General features: G+C 45.0%; 1 protein-coding gene across 1 annotated transcript in view; it reads left to right on the top strand.

Annotated features, from left to right (window-relative positions):
• The window catches only part of CAMLG (calcium modulating ligand), an 86,299-nt gene that overhangs the window by 37,107 nt on the left and 27,414 nt on the right, over positions 1-21,778 (top strand). The window contains exon 2 of the mRNA XM_040344769.1: positions 13,224-13,609. Within this exon, the coding sequence (XP_040200703.1) occupies positions 13,224-13,609 (386 nt within the window). The remainder of the gene's footprint in view (positions 1-13,223; positions 13,610-21,778) is intronic.

The following is a 21,778-nucleotide window of genomic DNA, read 5'->3' as shown; positions in this document are numbered from 1 at the left end:
TGGTGCTTCCTGGGTTTTTTTCTGACATCATGTGTCGGTCTCACAGGTGTGCGAGGCGGCGACTTGCTCGTCCGTTCACGTTTTTTCCAGAATTTACATGGTTGCTGTAAGTGCATCTTATGTTTTTTTTCAGCCGCTAGTTTTTTCCGGCGGCTGTTTAAAGTTGCACCTCCTCCGTTGAGGAGCTCTGCTTGTTTTGGGGTGAAGTTAATATTGGTTTTACTGATATATTTCCCACCCCTCGTTTTTTGGACACTGCTTGGGGACGTCCCACTTGTCAAGATTTAAGGAGCTGTGTCCGTCCATGGACGATAAGAGAAAATAGGATTTTTTGTACTCACCATAAAATCCTTTTCTCTGAAGTCCATGGACGGACACAGCTCCCACCCCTCCTTTTTAGTTTTGTACTGCTTGTTATGATCTTACGGGGCTGTTCAACACTGTTAATGTAACATGTATTTAACTTTTTAACATGTTTCTGCCTAGTCCTCTCCTGTAAACAGGGAACATAACCCACTTGTCAAGATTTAAGGAGCTGTGTCCGTCCATGGACTTCAGAGAAAAGGATTTTACGGTGAGTACAAAAAATCCTATTTTTTTCCACCTTGTATTATATCCCGAAGTTGTGCATTTTCTTTTTTAATCCAATTCCCTCCTATTGAATTTTTCCCTGGTGCAAAATAATTATTTCCCTTTTGTGCCATCAGTGGTTAATTATATTTCCATTGGTTATTAATATGCACCCTATCCCACATTTTTAATACAATCTGTGTCAATGTAAGTGTTTTTTTCTCCCAATGTCCTATACTGTGGTGGTATCCATATGTCCCTTCCTAAATGCGTATTTGCCCTTATGTGCTCTATATTCACCCATCTTTTATCATTTCTGGGTTTCACCCATTCCACAACCCGTGTTAACAATACTGCCTTTAAATATTTTTAAAAATCAGGGACACTCTGTCCCCCTTGATTTTTTTACATTGAAGGTATGTGTATAGGGAGCATCTGAAACTTGTACATGATCTTTGGGAGTATTATCATTTTTATTTCCGTCCTCCTCCAAGGGAATCGGAATTCCTGTTGTAGACATTGTTCTTCACTTACTTTCATATTAATATTTAGTATCTCTGATTTACTCGGTTTAATCTTAAAATTCTCCATATTCTTTTAATGCTCTCATCAAGTTAGGTATTGTAATTCAGGGGTTCGATATGTAGAATAACACGTCATCTGCAAATGCAGCTAATTTGTGTTCCTCTTCTCCAATTCTAAAGCCCCCGATGTCCACATCTCCCTGCACCGTCGTCAGAAGTTGTTTTAGCGCAAGCACGAAAAGTAGCGGAGACAGGGGGCAACTCTGTCTTGTCCCATTTTTCATACCAAAGGGGGGTGATAATGTTCCGTTTAACTTTTATCCTAGCTGTGGGTCCTTTTTATATAGTGTTTGTATCCACTGCATCATCCTGGGGCCTATTCCCATAGTCTCTAATGTATTCATCATGAATCCCCAGTCTACCCTATCGAACGCTTTTTCGGCATCTATCGACAGGAGTAGACCGGGGACCTGATCCTCCCTAATTTTTTGGAGGAGTAGGAGTGTTCTCACTCCATTATCCCACCCTTCTCTACTTGGGACGAACCCAACCTGGTCCGGATGGACCAGTTCCATCATTATTCTTTAATCCTTGTTGCTAGTATTTTTGTGAATAATTTTGTATCCGCATTTAGCAATGATATTGGTCTATAGTTGGAACATTTTGGTATTATACTTTCCTTCTTTTGCTATAATTGTTATTTAATGCCGATAAAGCTTCCCTACTCATCTCATATCTAGTACCCAGTCCGTTCATATATTTACATAATTTTGGGTTCAGAATGTCTTTAAACCTTTTTAAGTATAGTGTCGTATATCTGTCTGGCCCTGGGCTTTTTCCCGGTGCTGATTCTTTTAATGCTCGGTTAATTTCCTCTTCTGTTATGGGCCTTTCAAGGGATATTGCTTTCTCTTCTACTATCCCCCCCACACATCCCCATCCCCACACCTTCCCTCCCGCCCCTCTCCCCCAGCCCTACTCTGGCTCCTAACTCGCCTCTGGAGACCCACTTCATTTACCCTCTGCGAGCCTCTCCTCCTGGGGTGTACCTCCAACCGTGGCGCCCGTTTCCCCTTGCCTCGCCCCCATCCCTCTTACGGGGGGGGGGTAGGGGCAGCTGGTCCACTCTCCTCCCGGCGTGACATCATCCCCTGCCCCCCCCCTCCCAAGATACCCCCTGGTTAATACTTCCTATACTGTCCAATATATCCTGCCGCCTCTTCTACTTCTGCTAAATACCCCTTCCTTTTATCCCTTAGTCAATTTTGGTATGTCCAATTTAGGAATACCAATTTCCTTGCAGAAATCTTCTAAATCTTCTGGATGTTTTAATCTAAAGAATCTTCCTTCTTTCTGGACAACTATGCGGCTGGAAACCCCCAACTATATTTAAAAGAGTTGTAAAGGAAAAAAATGTTTTGCCTAAAATTAATGTCTGCAAGGTAGACAGACAGAATAGTGTAATGATTCTGTTAAAAAACAAGTAAATACCTATTAAATTCCTTCATCTATATCCCCTCCGGCATTCTAGTTTCTGGTCTCATTCACTTCCTGGTTTGCATCGCTCGTTCTAGTAAGAACTACATTTCCCAGTATGAATTGCGTCACGCCCAGTAATTTACACCTCCTTGAAGTCTCTAACACGTAGAGAGCATCCTGCCACACAGATGTAGTTCCCAGGAGGGGGTGAGCACGTAACTGGCCAGCGCAGTAAAGCCTCCCTTCACGGTGGTCAGTAAAATCAGACAAGCAGGAAGTGAACAGAGCAGAAGAAATAGAGCAACTTCTGAGCAAAAACGAACAATGAGGAAGTGAAAAGAGGAATGTCTGCAGGTAAAGGATGCTTATTATGAAAAAAAAAATGTTTTCCTTTACAACCCCTTTAACTTGTATTTTTAGCTCTTGAATTTCCAATCCTTGCTTGTCGTTCTTTTCCTCTACCCTTTTCAGAAATTGTTCTAGATCTGCTCTAAATTTTTGCAATTTCCGTCTTTAAATGAACTTTCTAATCTGTTTTCCAATCCTTCAAACATTTCAATTATGTCTAATTTAGTTGGAATTTGAGACTGTATACTCTGCTCTCCATTCGCTGTTTCACTATCCATCTTGGTGACTGCCTTTTTATTTTTTCTTGTATGTCTCCCTTCTTTTTGGTCCCCTCTTTTTTTCTTATCTTTATTCATCTGTTGTTTTTCCGGGGTAGATGTTTTAGGGCTACCCTCTTTGATTAGGAATTTTTGAATTGTACTGATGTTTAAGCTTTCTCTTGATGTCTTAGTTTCAATTCCCTTTGTTCCTTTAGTAGCTTTTGTAGATCTCCCTGTCATTCTAGCATACACATACAGATCGGGAGATGATTAAGTAGAGGGGGTAAAAAAAATGGGGTACAAATCAGCCAGTCCCCCAAGTCTCTGCCCGGCTCTAATTCCAGAAAGCAGAGTACTAAAAAAAGTACAGAAATCAGGATATATTCCTTTTAAATTGAGTTCCCAGCAAATGCTGGTAGCGGATCAATACAGACCTTCTAAGGACCCTTATTCTTTATGGGCGTTTCGTTAACGTTTGTAATACAGGAGCCACCTCCAAATTAATCACAATTCCCATACCGATTTTCTTCATGAGTGCCCTAATTCATAGGTGCATGTGCAGTATTTTGACTTTGATCCCGCTATGCAGTCAGTCTGCCATGTATAAATTTGCTTCAATGCGAAGATCTCAGTAGGACACCTGTTTTAATTTAGTGCATTTGCCATTTATCCTTTTGCTAACTTTTCTCTTTATAGTACTTTCCTGTTAGGGGGGTCCCTCTAATGCAGATGTGCGAGTACACAGATGTAATCTCTCATCCGCCAGATGTTGCAAGCAATAAATATGTATTTTAGATTACACTGCTTAGAGTCCTCTAGTATCTAGGTCTGTGCCTATTTCAAATTGTGCCATATTCTATATCCAGCTGGGGTTAATATTGCAAAAACAAACCAGCACAGGCTAATGCAGCATGTTAAATTAGTTCAGTCTTAATATATTCACTTGCATTTAAGTTCATATACTTGCTCACCTCACCCCCTATGCTGCTCTTTCCAAGATACGGGGTCTGAGGGGGGGGATCCTCCAGGTATTCAGCCCCAAATTCTGTGTTTTGGATCACCCTCCCTCCGCCAGCATTCCACCCTCACCACGGGGTCAGTGGTAGCCGCATCCCGGATTATCCGGGGGGGGGGGGGACGGACGATCCTTTCCTTTAGGGAGAGCACGGCCTCTCACGCTGCCGCTGTCCGATCCATCCACGCCGGAGCCTCTGTCAGCCGCTCATCCAACACCACGGTCGGGCTCCTCCCCCAGCCGCGCTACGTGTGCTCATCCCTCCCCCACTAAAGGGGTCTTAATCTAAGCAAAAAAATTGTGATTCTGATTTTGGCCAGAATCGTGCAGCTCTAAGGCCCCTTTCACACGGGAGGTCCGTTCAGGTCCGCCTGTCGTTTTTTTCGGCGGACCTGAACGTTCGCTTCATGCTTGTCTATGGAGCATCCGCTAAAATCAGATGGATGGTGATGCGGATCGGGTGATATCTGATGAAAACGAACATTCTGTCCGTTTTCGTCCGATCTCTCCATAGCAAGCAGCGGTGCTCAACTAGCCCCTCCCCGCTCAGTGAGCAGAGAGGGACCTGTCATCCGCTGGCAACGGTGATCTCCCGCTGAGCTAGTGGACCGATGCAAGCGGATCCACCCCGCGTTGAGGGGGCCTAATAGGCAGCTATAGAATAGTGTATCGCAGTATTCTCAAATAATTTAATGTGAACAGTGAGTAGATAGATGATTGGTCTGTTGCTGCTTTGTCACTGTCCATATAAACGGGGAGGTATCGGCAGTGTATTCATCGATTTTATCAGAGAAAGTAGTGACATCCCCCTGGCTGTGCACTGTGGCAGAGCTGTTTAAATCTCAGGACATGTATTTCATCTGTGTATTTTTTTTTTTTTTTACAGTATAGTTACTGTGACGGTAGTGGAAATCCTCCCCGTCAAGCAGTCCCTTCTTCCCATAAAAGAAAATCACAGAATAATCCACACATTAGCCCAAGCTTAATGCTGGAACAAGACACACTTTAATGGCAGCATTCTCCTAGTTATATATACAGTTTACAAGCTAATCATCAATCAAAGAACAATGAAATCTCCACCCCCTTTTCACAAACTGGGGCTTCCATACAGATTATAGGTAGACACATTTCTTTAGATAATGACATCAGTGAAGTTAATTACTAGTTGTAACAGAATACGTTATCTAGACAGCTTGGCCCCGCATATAGAAGAGGTAATTACCACAATGAAGCAATCAGAATAATTAACATGAGCCACTTATCTAATCATTTAGCCTGACGATACAATACACATCTCTTAAGGGTAAACACAGGTCTTCTTCACACAACACACAGACCTTAAACTAGCAGGGAGAGAATTAGACTGAAGCATATAGGCAATTGCATAAAAGTCCTTCACAATGGCCCCCCTTTTTCTCCCTGCTCCGGCAACTCGGTTGGACCTTTCCTGGTCCAGTAGGGTTGACGGGTTCAGAGCTTTTAGTCCGAGGTTAACTCCGTTTGGCGTGACAATCCATCGGCATTCCTGTTTTGCTTGCCTGGGCGATAATGAATCGTAAAGTCATAGGACTGTAAGGCCAAGCTCCAGCGTAGCAAACGGGCGTTGTCCCCTGAAACCCGGTTAAGCCACACCAAGGGGTTGTGATCGGTGATGAGAGTGAAAGCCCGGCCATAAAGGTAAGGTATGAGTTTTTTGAGTGCCCATACCAAGGCCAAACACTCTTTTTCAATGGTGGCGTAACTGACCTCCCTTGGCAACAGCTTCCGACTCAGGTATGCCACCGGGTCGTCGGATCACACGCTGGTCAGTCCCCAAGTCTTTGTGCGATCTGCAGTGTCACCAGAAGTCAGGGTGAAGACGGCGAATGGGTCTGTGCGCCGCCATCTAGGTGTCCCGCTATGGGAGGGGGCAGGTTATGGCTCTGAAGTGACAATCACAGGAGATTCATAAAAAGAAAAATTGATATTTGTTGAAATGCTGTAGCACTGGTGCTCAGAGTCCAGGGGGGGGGGGGGTTGGATCAGTGCCCCATAGGGTCAGCCACCCCCTGCTCCCTCCGCAGCCGCCGGTTCTCCTCTTTGAGCTTCTCCAGCTCCATCTCCAGTTCATGGAGCCTGGGGGGGTCGGCCTGCTGTGACCTCAGGCGGTTGTTCTCCTCCTCCATGCGGCTTATGCACTTCTCCAACTCCATGTACTCACTGCTTGCTCATGTCCTGCAGTCTCTCCACGTGGTACTTCATCATCAGGAACTGGGTGGTGGTGTAAGGGGCCACCGGTGGGCCCTTGGCGAACATCTCGGCCCGCATCTGGGACGCCCGCTGCGACTTCCTCTCCTCCAGTCGCTTCTTCTCCTCCCAGGTCAGCTTGTTATACGGCTTCCAGGACCTCCTCTTCTTGGAGGGTAGCCGGCGGTGCCTCTTTCTGCCCAGCTCCCTCCAGGGCCCCTCCGGCTCATGGCTGTCGCCCACCCGGCTGTCTCTTAATCCCCGGGTGGTTTTTCCGTTACCCATGACCAGCTGACAATGGTGTTCCCTGTTGTCCGTAATAACAGATTGTACCATGAGGGCTTCGTAAGGGGTGCCCAATGGTTCTTCCCGACCCAGCTCCTGGGGATCCCAAGCTGAGTCTACACAATGGGCTGCTGCTGGTGGGCGGTACCCAGGTTGAGACCAATTTGACCTGGTGTTGTCGTTCATGGGGCAATTCTGCTTGAAGTGACCCAGCTGTTTGCACCGGAAGCAGCGTTGTTTGTTGTCCTCCTAGCGTGGATAGCGAGGGCTAGATGTCACCGATCTGTTAGGAGGTTGGTATCTAGCGGCTGGTGGGTGTGAGGGCGCCGTTGGTTGTGGAGGTTGTACCTGTGGTGTGACCTGGTTCATCTTGCGAGTATCCGCATATTCATCCGCTAACTTAGCGGCCTCTGGTAGAGTCATGGGCCTGCCATCTCTCACCCAGTCTTTGACATCCGTCTGGATGTGATTGTAAAATTGCTCCAGGAGCATTAGTTGCAAAATGTCCTCTGCGGTGGTGGCCTGGCTGCTGTTAACCCATTTAGAGGCCGACAGGGATAACTGGCATGCCCATTCCACGTAAGAGTCTTTCGTGGTTTTGCGTGAGTCCCTGAACTACTGTCGGTGGGACTCTGGGGTTACTGCATAACGAGCCAGGAGCACTTCTTTAACCCTGGCGTAGCTATGGATCTCCTGCTCTGGCACGGTCCGGAAAGCATCAGAAGCTTTGCCTGACCGTTTGCCTGACAATATTGAAACCCACTCTCCTCTAGCTATTCGGTGCAGGTTACATTGTCGCTCAAAATCTGCCAGGTAGTTATCAATTTCACAGTCTTTTTCATCAAAAGCTTTAAAAGCGTTAAACGGAATCTTCCTTGTGTCTGCTGTGCTGTACTCACTGTTCGGAGAATGTGCGGCTGCTTGTTGGACTGCTGCCAGTTTTAACTGTAGCTCTGCGTCTCTTATTTGTTTAGCCTCCTGTAGCTCTGCGTCTCTTATTTGTTTAGCCTCCTGTAGCTCTGCGTCTCTTATTTGTTTAGCCTCCTGTAGCTCTGCGTCTCTTATTTGTTTAGCCTCCTCCGCTAACGGGTCCATCACTTTCAGCACCACATCCGCCGTTGGGTTTGGACCGAACCATGCTAGCTTCTCTCTCATTAGCTTGTTGGCTGGTGATTCCTCTTCCTGAATCACTGGTGTCTCCATCTCTTGTACTGCTGGCATTGCTGCAACCAAGTTCTCCTGGTCTAGCTCCATTAATTCTGCTATGATGACCCGCTTGATTTTGTTGCTAGCAATCCTTCCACGAACTTCCAGTAGTTCTTTCAGTGTATTTCTTTTAAGCAGGGTGTACCAGCCTTCCATTCACTGTTCCCAGTGTCTGCTTGGAATCCTGGTGTAAAGGAGAGTAGAAGGGAAAATCCCGCTGCTGCTAACCAGTTGTGACGGTAGTGGAAATCATCCCCGTCAAGCAGTCCCTTCTTCCCATAAAAGAAAATCACAGAATAATCCACACATTAGCCCAAGCTTAATGCTGGAACAAGACACACTTTAATGGCAGCATTCTCCTAGTTATATATACAGTTTACAAGCTAATCATCAATCAAAGAACAATGAAATCTCCACCCCCTTTTCACAAACTGGGGCTTCCATACAGATTATAGGTAGACACATTTCTTTAGATAATGACATCAGTGAAGTTAATTACTAGTTGTAACAGAATACGTTATCTAGACAGCTTGGCCCCGCATATAGAAGAGGTAATTACCACAATGAAGCAATCAGAATAATTAACATGAGCCACTTATCTAATCATTTAGCCTGACGATACAATACACAGGTCTTCTTCACACAACACACAGACCTTAAACTAGCAGGGAGAGAATTAGACTGAAGCATATAGGCAATTGCATAAAAGTCCTTCACAGTTACCATTGTTTTTGATGATTGAGGAACTTTAAATTGCCTGAATATTTGAAATAGCTTGGGCTGGAAAAAAATAATGCATTACATGACTGTGCAGTAGCTGTGACCGTTAAGTCATACCACACCCCCCATGTGTTGCATCACAAAAAGTGACACATGTCTGTTTTTGCCTGCATTGTGTTGTGTTGGAAGCCTACTAAAAATGTATGGGCTGCCTTAACACAATGCAGAATAACATGTATTTTTTTAAAGCACAGCTGATTGGCGCTGAAATGTAAATCGGCCCTATGGATTAGGGATAGGTTGGTGGATGGAAACATTGACTTTCAAATCTTAGTGTTGTAAGTTCAAGCACCAAATTGATAAATTGTTGTGCTTTCTGTTACTAATAAGTCATTGGTAAGCCCTTTATTTATTTGCGCCAAACAGTTTGTGAGTGAAAATAAAGTCCAAAAAAATCCAATTGGACGAAACGCTACACATTTTGTGAATATTGTTTATAAGTTGGGTATATTACTTATCTGTGAAAGTGGCTACTTCACCACAGCGCAGAGATATATATTTCTCTTATCGTCCATGGATGGACACAGCTCCTTAAATCTTGACATTTGGGTTATGTTTCTGTTCATAGGAGAGGACTAGGCAGAACATGTTAGTTATCTTAAAACATGTAACTTTAACAGAGTTGAACAGCCCCGCCCAGGGGGGGTGATCCCTCCGGTCATAACCCCTCACCCTGCAGCATGCAGCTCGGTTTTTTTCTGCCTAGCAGACTAGAAGGACGTGGCTCCCTTTTGGGCCCAGAGTCCTGAAGACATTTTTTAATTTGTATTTATTTAATTTTTGTGATTCTTCTATCAACTGCCGGCTGGGTGACAGGCTGGATATTATAGATCCTTGTGGTCTCCCAGTCTGGCCATCGAGCGTGAGCAGTCCTTGGCTATGGGCTGGGTCGGCCGCGACATACCCCATGGCTCCAGGGGTGGCCGGTGAGCATATGCTTCGGGGTCCACATATGACTGGGCTGCTGTTGTCTCACTCACAGTGGACCAGACCGACAGCTACTCTGTACCATCGGTTGTGGGTCTGTCAGGGACACGCCAGCAAGTCCTCGCAAGGACAGGTAAGTACGGTTCTTCCTGCAGGATGGAACAGCTGGGCATTCCCGGGATTAAGGGGTTCTCCTGTCCTGCCTTTCCCTGCTCTCTGTCGCCCTTTTCCCTCCTGCCCTAGGGCCCGCTGCAACCGGGGTGTACCTGTGGGGGGGGCGGCTCATGGTCCCTGTGGGTCGCTGGGGTCCGCTTTCTGTGAGGGGGGTCGGTCTCCTGGGAAGTCTCTGCACGGCCTTCTCGTTCACATCCCGTGGCTTGGGCGTTATTTTTTGCAGCGCAGACGCCATTTTTAGTGTGCCTGCTTTCTCTATTGAAAATTTCCATTGGTGGCCAATTTGTCGTGCCCGTGCTGTGGCGCAGGTCGGTATTGCGGGTGGCCATTTTCTTGTGGTCCGCACCGTTTTATCTGAGGCGTCTGGTGGCCATTTTGGGGTGGCTTTTGGTCTCCATCACTGGCTTTCTGAACAGAGCACAGCCCATTAGCCTCAGTTTTTAGCCCCCCCCCCCCGGTCGGTGCAGCAAGGAGGGTGGACTTAAGTGTTTTTCACTTAGTCCTTGAGGGCGGTCAGTGGGTGATAATGGAGTCAATATCTGGCCTTTTCCCCTAAATTGCCAGAGGCAGCAAATGGTGCCTCTGCACCTGCGGTTCCCATAGATATGCTGTCGGCAGTCCTGGAATCATTTGTTACCAGGGTAGAAGCGGCATGCGGGCGTAAGGGGGGAAAAGATCCCCCAAGCCCCCCCTCCCCGCGATCTTTTGGTGAATGCTCTGACTCAGATTCGGTCCTTGCTGCGATTTCAGGACCCCGGTTCTAGCATGACAGAGGATGAGGACCAGGACCTCCCTGGTGAGGAGGATCCCTTGTCCGGGTCAGTGCAAGACAGGGCACTTTTGAGTGCACTTATTGATGCTGTGAGGGACTTGTCTCAAGCTGGAAGATGCAGCTGGGACTGCCACAGAGGGGTCTGTCATTTGGGTGACACAAATCTAACCGCTCTGTAAAAGTTTTTCCTTATGTTACTTTCTTTGATAAGATCATAGATAAGAAATGGGAACAGCCGCAGAAGTCCTTTTGTGGTCCATTATCCTTTTGAGGAGAGCCTTTTGAAAAAATGGGCCTCTCCTCCGTTCGTGGACACCCGGTTTCTTGGCTAAATAAGGTAACCACTCTCCCGGTAGAGGGGACCCCAGCCTTTAAGGATTCTACTAATAGGAGATCCGAAGCGGTGACCCGCTCCATGTTCACCATGCTGGGGTCAGCTGCGACTTTCACTGAATGGGAAAGTTTTTGCAACAGACAGTAGAGGAGCATCAGCTTCCTCCAGAATGTGTAAGGCTGGCTGACCAATTGGTACAGGGCCTTGTGTATGTCTGTGATGCCACTCTGGATGCTGCCCCCTTGATCTCCAGAGCCTCTGTATCTGCGGTGGTACTGCGCCGCCTGATTTGGCTGAAATGCTGGTCCGCTGACCAAGCATCCAAAAAAGCTCTTGCAGATTTGCCCTTCAAAGGTGGGAGGCTTTTTGGTACTTCACTGGACGACATTATTAAGGATGTCACTGGAGATAAGAGCACACTTCTTCTCCCGCAGTCCTCTAAGGGGAAGGAGCCGCGCCGTAAGCCGGGGCCCTCCTATTCCACGCAGAAGCGGCATTTTCATCAGTCAGGGTCAGCCGCCAAACTTTCCCAGACTGACAAGGCTCCAGCTGGGGGACAGAAGCGTCCCTGGGTGTGTAAGCCTAACAAGCCTGCTATCGCATGAAGTTTTAGCCCTGCCCGAACCAAGGGTGGGGGGACAGCTTTGCGAGTTTGCAGCTCGGTGGACCTCCCTGCTCTCCGACCAGTGGGTCTGCGAGGTGGTCACTTCGGGGTACAATATGGACGTATTCGGTTTCCAGGGTCCTGCTGTTTTTACAGCGTGGAGTGGATCAGAAACTTGCCTTAAGCACCATTAAGGGACAGATTTTAGCCTTGGCTGTTTTCTTTCAACCACCCTTGGCGACCCACTCGCTGGTAGGTACTTTTGTGCAGGGGGTTTGAACATGTGCTTCCCCTGATTAGACGAGCGCTTCCTCCATGGGGTTTGAATCTGGTGCTCTCAGCTCTTCAGGAGCCCCCTTTTGAGAACATCAGAGATATTCCTCTCTTGGCGTTCTCTGAGAAAGTGGCTTTTCTAGTAGCCATTACATCTGTCAGACGTGTTTCTGAGTTGGCGGCCTTGTCTTGCAAGTCTCCTTACTTGGTCCTCCACAAGGATAAAGCGGTGCTACGCCTGCAGCCTTCCTTTCTTCCGAAGGTAGTTCCAGCTTTTCACCTGAACGAGGACATTGTACTTCATTCCTTGTGTCCTCGACCCAAAGAGGCTGCGCTACATACCTTGGATTTGGTACGTGCTCTGTGGGTGTACCTGTCTGCCACGGCTTCTTTCCGGAGGTCGGACTCACTGTTTATGGTGGTGTCTGGTCCACAGAAGGGCCTGGCAGTCTCACCAACCACTATTTCTCGTGGATCAGGCAGACCGGCATCCAGGCCTACGCCCTTAAGGGGCGGGCGCCTCCTTACCCTGTCACGGCGCAATCGACCAGGGCCATTGGTGCTTCCTTGGCTTTCCGACATCAAGCGTCTGTTTCACAGGTGTGTAAAGCGGCGACTTGGTCGTCCATTCACACTTTTTCCAAATTTTACAAGGTTGATTTGAGTGCATCTTCAGATGCTTCCTTCGGCCGCAAGGTTTTTCAGGCAGCATTTTGAGTTTGCAACTCCTCCGTTGAGGAGCTCTGCTTGTTTGGGGTGAAGTTGATTTTTGATTGCTGTTCCCACCCCTCATTTTTTTGACACTGCTTGGGGATGTCCCAAATGTCAAGATTTAAGGAGCTGTGTCCGTCCATGGACGATAAGAGAAAATAAGATTTTTTTTTTGTTGTACTCAACGTAAAATCCTTTTCTCTGTCATTCATGGACGAACACAGCACCCACCCCTCCTTTTTAAGTTTGTACTGCTTTTTGACAAACTGAGCTGCATTCTGCAGGGTGAGGGGTTATGACCGGAGGGATCGCTCCCTGGCCGCTGTTCAACTCTGTTAAAGTTACATGTTTTAAGATAACTAACATGTTCTGCCTAGTCCTCTCCTATGAACAGGAACATAACCCAAATGTCAAGATTTAATGAGCTGTGTCTGTCCATGGACGATGGAGAAAAGGATTTTACGGTGAATACAAAAAAGTCAATTTTTTTTGTCTTTCCTTTATTTATTAGATTTAATTAAACAGACCTGTCGATCCGGCCAGCAGCCGGCTATTTTTGTATAGGCATGATGCTGAAAACCACAGGGTGCTTCTGGTTTACCATTGTCATGCTGTCTTGCAGGCTTCCTTAATCATTGTACTGGATGCTGTACTAACACACATTAAAATACCATTTATTTGCCTATTCTTTATGAGCATTGCGAAGAAACATTTTTTTTTGTTTTGTTTTTTTAGATGAACTTCGACTTGGAAGACTTGACAAACCAAGCTCTCTACCGTTACCGTCATCATTGCCTAAGAGAGCGATTGTAATTTCTGGTGATACTGAGCACTCTTGTGGAGAAGGCACGGCACCATTTGTAGAGGACTCTGATTTTAGAAAAGATAGCAATGGACTCCGAAACAGAGCAGATGTTACTTCAGAGTCTACGCCAAGAGGCTTGAACCAGTACTTAACAAGATTTGATGAAGCAATGAAACTTAGAAACCAGCTCAATAGTGAGAAGTCAGTTCCTGACAGTAGCAATGGAGTAGATGAAATGGACTCTTTCCGCATTTTTAGACTTGTGGGAAGTGCAATTCTTGCTGTGTTTGTAAGAATGTCTGTGTGCAAATATTTGGTAAGTTGATACTTTAACAAGTTCTGGGTTCATCCAAAGGAAATCTATAATTTGCTTGTCATTTTTTTTTCTTATGTTTCTCAGCTTTTTATTTTTAATGTTGCTTTTTCCTAATGTAGATTAATACCTAGTCAGTAAAATTTATACAAGCTTTAGCATGGTATGGTAATTCAAAAGTTCTTTCAAATCTTTTAAAATATGTATCTTATATTAAAGTGGCTGTAAACCCAACTAAAAAAATCCCTGCAGGACAAAGGCATAATGAGCTAGTATGCATAGAATACTAGCTCATTATGTATTGCCTCACATCGAAGCCCCCGCAGCGGTCCTCGTCTCCTCCTCCAGCTGCTGACATGTAGCCCGGGGTTTACTTTGTGGCTCCAGCGCTGTGATTGTCCAGAGCCGCATGCATGCGGGAGCTGCCAGTAACGGCATACAGACTGAAGCAACGGCACATAGATGCTATTGCTTCAGTTTGCCCCAGTGTGCATGTGCCGATTTACATCGGCACATGCAGGAGACAAGGGGATATCTCCTAAACCATACAGAAAAAGCGAACTGTATCGGGCCGCATTCCTTCAACATGGAGGGCCCTGTGCCCCCCCACCCCAAAGCACCTTGTCTCCATGTTGATGAGGACAAGGGCCTCTTCCCAACCAACCTTGGCCATTGATTGTCGGTCTTCCGCCTCCTATCCGCCGGGTCTGGGTGCGTGGTGTGCCACTACTTATAGTGGCATGGGGCTGGGTCACTGTGTGAAGTCTTTCGGAGGCCACGCCCCTGATGTCACACCCCATCATGTTCTCGTATGTTTACATACCCTGGCAGAATTTTATGATTTTTTTTGGCCATTTTTCAGAGAATATAAATAACACAAATACTTTTTTCTTTCACTCATGGTTCGTGTTTGGTTGAAGCCATTTTTTATCAATCAACTGTGTTTTACTCCTAAATCATAATCACAACAGAAACTACCCAAATGACCCTGATCAAAAGTTTACATACCTTGGTGATTTTGGCCTAATAACATGCACACAAGTTGACACAAAGGGGTTTGAATGGCTATTAAAGGTAACCATCATCACCTGTGATCTGTTTGATTGTAATTGGTGTGTGTGTGTATATATAAAAGGTCAATGAGTTTATAGACTCCTGACAGATCCTTGCATCTTTCATCCAGTGTTGCACTGACGTTTCTGGATTCTGAGTCATGGGAAAAGCAAAATAATTGTCAAAGGATCTGCGGGAAAGGGTAGTTGAACTGTATAAAACAGGAAAGTGATTTAAAAAGATATCCAAGGAATTGAGAATGCCAAAAATATGAAGAAAAACATCCAAGCCCAGCTAAAATTTGCAAAAATACATCTGAAGTCTCCCCAAAGCATGTGGGAATAGTCTGATGAAACCCAAGGTTGGACTTTTTGGCCATAATTCCAAAAGATATGTTTGGTGCAAAAACAACACTGCACATCACCAAAAGAACACCATATCCACAGTGAAGCATGGTGGTGGCAGCATCATGCTTTGGAGCAGTTTTTCTTTACCTGGAACAGGTGCCTTAGTCAAGGTAGAGGGAATTATGAACAGTTCCAAATACCAGTCATTATTGGCACAAAACCTTCAGGCTTCTGCTAGAAAGCTGAACATGAAGAGGAACTTCATCTTTCAGCATGGCAACGACCCAAAGCATACATCCAAATTAACAAAGAAATGGCTTCACCAGAAGAAGATTAAAGTTTTGGAATGGCTCAGCCAGAGCCCATTCATGCATCTGATTGAAAATCGATGGGGTAATCTGAAGAGGGCTGTGCACAGGAGATGCTCTTGCAACCTGACAGTTTTGGAGTATTTGTTGCAGAGAGGTCAAATATTGACACGTCAAGATGTGCCATGTAGATTTATCTTAGTTTCATTTTTTTTTTTACATCACAGAATCCTGACATTTTAACAGGCGTGTGTACACTTTTTATATCCACTGTCTGTATGTAGCCCAGCCACTTTATTAGGTACACCTTGCTAGTACCAGGTTGGGCCCCCTTTTGCCTTTAGAACTGCCTTAATTCTTCATGGTGTAGATTCAACAAGGTGTTGGAAACCTTCCTCAGAGATTTTGGTTCATATTGACATAATGGCATCACACAGTTGCTGCAGATTTGTCGGCTGCATCACATCCCAAAGGTTCTCTATTGGATTGAGATCTGGTGACTGTGGAGCCCATTGAAGTACAGTCAACTCATTGTCCTGTTCAAGAAAACCAGTTTGAGATGATTTGAGCTTTGTGACATGCTCCATTATCCTGCTGAAAGTAACCATCAGAAGATGGGTACACTGTAGTCATAAAGTGATGGACATGGTCAGCAACAATACTCAGGTAGGTTGTGATGTTTAACCACTTGTCGACCGCCTAGCGACGATATTTGTCGGCAGAATGGCAGGGCAGGCAGAGTGACGACCCACCGGTGCCTGAGGCGGTCGGCATCGTTGCAGGAGCGATCCATGCTGAGGGGGAGGCCATTGATTCATGATTCATCGCTTTTGAGGAATGAGAACCTTCCTCTGCTTCTGTAACTGTAAACAGAAGCAGAGGAAGTGATGTCACTCTCCTCGTGTCAGTCTTTTCATCCAGCGCAGAGGAGAGAAGACATCTCACAGTAAGCTGCACCAACAGACCACTGACACCAAGACACGTAGGCACACTTTTCCCCCCTGATCATCCCCTACACCCCCAGTCACAGTGTCACCGATTGCAGTGTTATTTTTTTTTTTTTTTACTGATCACTGCATTTGGTGTCATTTGTGACTGTAAAAAGTGTTAGGGCAGTTGGTGGTAGACCCCTTTAGGTCTACCTAACCCCCCCATTAAAGGTTTAACCCCTTGATTTAACCCTTTCACCCCCTGTCACTAAGCAATCTTTTTTCTGATCGCCGTATTAGTGTCACTGGTGACACTAATTAGCCAGTTAGCTATTTAGGTTCACCATCAGGTTTTTATAGCGTCAGGTACCACCATATATTACCTAATAAAGGTTTTAACCCCCTGATTGCCCCCTAGTTAACCCTTTCACCCCCTTTCACCAGTGATCACCGTATAAGTGTTACGGGTGATGTTGGTTAGTTTGTTTTTTATAGCGTCAGAGCACCCGCCGTTTATTACCCAATAAGGGTTTTATCGCCCGACGGGTAATAACGGTTAGGTTTTAGGGACTGTGTTGCCCCAGGCAGCGTCAGATTAGTGCCAGTAGCGCTAACACCCATGCACACAGTGGTATAGTATCTTAACCACTTCCATACTAGGCACTTACGCACCTTCCCGCCCAAGCCAATTTTCAGCTTTCAGCACTGTTGTACTTTGAATGACAATTGCGCGGTCATGCTACACTGTACCCAAACAAAATTGGCTTCCTTTTTTCCCACAAATAGAGCTTTCTTTTGGTGGTATTTGATCACCTCTGCGATTTATTTTTTATTTTTTGGACGTCTATTGACGTCCTGCAGGATATCATGCCGCGCGCGCCGGAGGCTCTTTACAGAGTTTGGAGATGCAGGGTGTCAGTTTGACACCCCGCATCATCGATCGCCGCGCTGCGCGCCCCCACAGGCGCGCGCGGCATGATATCCTGCAGGACGTCAATAGACGTCCAGTCAGGATTTCAGAACCCCTTCCCGGACGTCAATCTCCAATTGACTGGGCGGGAAGTGGTTAATGGATCAATAGCTGATCTGATCAGAACTATACTAGTGTCCCCAGCAGTTTAGGGTTCCCCAAAATGCACGGTTGGTGAGATCAGCCCAGATACCTGCTAGCACCTGCGTTTTGCCCCTCTGCCCAGCCCAGCCCACCCAGTATTGATCGATCACTGTCACTTACAAAGCACTAAACACATAACTGCAGCGTTTGCAGAGTCAGGCCTGATCCCTGCCATCGCTAATAGTTTTTTCTTTATCGTACACCACGGGACTCGGAGCCATTCATTACATATTGGGTGTGGCTACTGCTTCCTGGGTATTTACAAAGGTACTAGCCCCTCTGTTGGCAAATCTCAGAGCACAAGGCATAGCGATAACAGCCTATCTAGACGATATACTTGTGATAGATCAGTCAGTGGCAGGATTAGATCACACTGTGCTCACCACAATAAAATACCTGGAGCATTTAGGATAGATTGTAAACTTACAAAAATCCTCTCTACAAGCCCAAAGAAGGGTAGAGTACTTGGGCATGATCATAGACACAGCCCAAAGCCGGGTATTCCTACCAGTGGCGGCCCGTCCATAGGGGGCGCATGGGCGCCGCCCCCCCTCTCCCCAAAGCCAGTAAAAAAAAAAAAAAAAAAAAAAAATGTTTTTGGGCCCTTTAAGAAAAAAAAAAGGTCCTTTAAGACAGTGCATGTTCAGGGTGAGCGCCGGTCAAAGACTCGGAGCACTGCTATAGCATCATTGAAGCGTCATGCCAATGCAGCAGGCAAGACGCTTCATTTGCAGTTTTTTTTTAAGCTCTGTGGCTATGTGCTGTGCGCCATGAGCCAATCACTCTCCAGTGTCTCCACTCTCCTCTCTAATTGGGTCCTGCTGCTTCCTCACTGCAGAAGGAAATGGGCGGTGCTTTCCCCAGGGCAGTGTTACTTCGCTTTTGACTCCAGGAGGACTAAGGTAATTAACTTTATTAAAATACTTTATTTGTCTCATTGTCTGTCCTGTCCAGTGTCCCTGTCCACCCCATCATGTCCAGCACCTTATGCTGTATGCTCAGCCTGTACTGTGATCGGACTGAGAGAGGACAGGAGGGAGGGGGAGGGTGCCGTGCTTCACATCTCCTGTATGTGTGTGAGGGCTTAGAGTACCTGCGTCCTGCAGCTGTGCTTTACAAATCTCTCATCTCTGTCTGTCTATCTAATCTATCTGACTGTCCTGCCTGTCCCCCCTCTCTCTCTCTCTCTCTCTCTCTCTCTCTCTCTCTCTCTCTCTCTCTCTCTCTGTCTGTCTGTCTATCTGTTTAATTATCTATCTATCTATCTATAGCCATATCTATCTATCTATCTATCTATCTATCTATCTATCTATCTGTCTTTCTATAGATCTATCTATCTATCTATCTATCTATCTATCTATCTATCTATCTATCTATCTATCTATCTATCTATAGCTCTATCTATCTATAGCTCTATCTATCTATCTCTCTTTCTATAGATCTATCTATCTATCTATCTATAGCTCTATCTATAGCTCTATCTATAGCTCTATCTATCTATCTCTCGATCTATAGATCTATCTATCTATCTCTATCTATCTCTCTATCTATAGCTCTATGTCTCTATCTATCTATGTCTCTATCTATCTATCTATAGCTCTATCTCTCTCTCTCTCTATAGATCTATCTCTCTCTCTCTCTATAGATCTATCTCTCTCTCTCTCTATAGATCTATCTCTCTCTCTCTCTATAGATCTATCTCTCTCTCTCTCTATAGATCTATCTCTCTCTCTCTCTATAGATCTATCTCTCTCTCTCTCTATAGATCTATCTCTCTCTCTCTCTATAGATCTATCTCTCTCTCTCTCTATAGATCTATCTCTCTCTCTCTCTCTCTCTATCTATCTATGTCTCTATCTATCTATCTATCTCTCTATCTATAGCTCTATGTCTCTATCTATCTATGTCTCTATCTATCTATCTATAGCTCTATCTATCTATCTATAGCTCTATCTATCTCTCTCTCTCTCTCTCTCTATAGATCTATCTCTCTCTCTCTCTATAGATCTATCTCTCTCTCTCTATCTATCTATCTATCTATCTATCTATCTATCTATCTATCTATCTATTAGCTACCTCTGTCTAATTATCTATCTAATTATCTGTCTGTCTATCTATATCTATCTGTCTGTTTAATTATCTATCTATCTATCTATCTATCTATCTATCTATCTATCTATCTATCTATCTATCTATCTATAGCTATCTGCCTAATTATCTATTTATCTATCTAATTATCTATCTATATCTATCTGTCTGTCTGTTTAATTATCTATCTATCTATCTATAGCTCTATGTCTCTATCTATCTATCTATCTATCTATCTATCTATCTATCTATATCTCTATGTCTCTATCTATCTATTTGTCTGTCTATCTAATTATCTATAGCTAGCTGTCTGTCTGATTATCTATCTATCTATCTATCTATCTATCTATATCCATCTATCTATCTATATCTATATATCTGTCTGTTTAATTATCTATCTACAGCTCTATCTCTTTATCTATCTACAGCTCTATCTCTTTATCTATCTACAGCTCTATCTATCTATCTATCTATCTATCTATCTATCTATCTATCTATCGCTCTCCCTCTCTCTCTCTCTTTCTCTGTCTCTCTCTATCTGTTTAATTGTCTGTCTATCTATCTATCTATCTAATTATCTATCTATCTAATTATCTATCTATATCTGTCTGTCTGATTATCTATCTATCTATCTATCTATCTATCTATCTATCGATCTATCTAATTATCTATATCTATATGTCTGTCTAATTATCTATCTGTATGTCTAATTATCTATCTATCTAATTATCTATAGCTCTATCTCTCTCCCCCTCCCTCCATCTATCTATCTGTTTAATTATCTATTTATCTATAGCTCTATCTAGCTATGTCTCTCTATCTATCTATCTATCTGTCTGTCTGTCTATCTAATTATCTATCTAATTATATATAGCTCTATCTCTCGCTCCCTCCCCCTCCCTCTATCTATCTATCTATCTATCTATCTATCTATCTATAGCTATCTGCCTAATTATCTATTTATCTATCTAATTATCTATCTCTATCTATCTATCTATCTATCTATCTATCTATTTGTTTTATTGTCTGTCTATCTATCTATCTGTCTCTCTGTCTGTCTGCAGGTCCCATTGTCTGCGAGTGGCGGGGGGGGGGGGGGGCCTGACTGGGGTTTTGTTTGCGCCCCCCCAAAAAAATAGAGCACCAGCCGCCACTGATTCCTACCAAAGCCAAAGATCAAGTCGCTAAAGTACCTGATCCACAAGGTCAAAGAAAATACCATCTATTCGCCTTTGTATGAGGTTATTAGGGAAGATGGTAGCCTCCTTCGAGGCTGTCTCTTACACCCAGTTTAATTTGAGACTACTTCAAGGCAGTATTTTAGCCGCCTGGAACAGGAAGATCTAAGCTCTGGATTTACCCATGCGCCTATCTCCACAAGTGTGCCAAAGTTTCATTTGGTTGAAAACCAAGAGCCTGCGGAAAGGAAGATCCTTTCTCCCAGTCACCTGGAAGGTGGTGTCTACGGATGCCAGCCTAATGGGCTGGGGAGCAGTGTTAGAAGAAGCTTCAGCCCAGGGAACCTGGGTCAAAACCGAAAGGAGCCTGCCCATCAACATACTGGAAATGCGGGCAGTATACTTGGCCCTCAGAACCTGAACACACAGGTTACAGGGCCACTCAGTTCGGCTTCAATCCAACAATGCTACTGCAGTAGCTTGCATCAATCACCAAGGAGGCACCTGCAGTCAGGGTGCTCAGAAGGAGGTGAATCAGATTTTGACATGGGCAGAAGAACATTCCTTGTCTCTTTTCAATCTTCATTCCAGGGGTAGAAAACTGGCAAGCGGACGATCTGAGTCGCCAGTAACTATTACCAGGAGAGTGGTCTCTCCACCCCGGCATCTTTCAGGCCATAGGCCAGAAATGGGGGACCTCGGATGTAGATCTTCTAGCCTCCAGGCTCAACAGGAATCAATTTTTTTCTGGTCTATGCGTTTCCGATGATCGCTCTCTTACAAAGGCTACTTTGCAGGATCAAGAAGGAAGGAATTCCAGTAATCCTAGTGGCCCAGAAGGCCCTGGTACACCGAAATCATAAAGATGGCGGTAGGAAGACCTTGGAAGCTTCCACTTCGTCACAACCTGCTGTTGCATGGTCCAGTGTTCCATCCTTCCTTACCAAAGCTACATTTGACTGCTGAGACCCACATTTTGAAAAAACAAGGGATATAAGGTCCAGTTCTTTCTACACTCCTTAATTCTAGAAAGCCAGCCTCCAGGCTTATCTACTATAGAGTCTGGAAGGCATATGTTTCCTGGTGTGAAACCAAGAAATGGAATCCTCAAAGATGACATAAGTAGGATTCTTGCCTTTTGCCAGCTAGGAGTGA

This window comes from Rana temporaria, chromosome 3 (genome assembly GCF_905171775.1).
Source record: "Rana temporaria chromosome 3, aRanTem1.1, whole genome shotgun sequence".
Lineage (NCBI taxonomy): Eukaryota > Metazoa > Chordata > Amphibia > Anura > Ranidae > Rana > Rana temporaria.
This window is presented reverse-complemented; position numbering and strand designations above follow the sequence as displayed.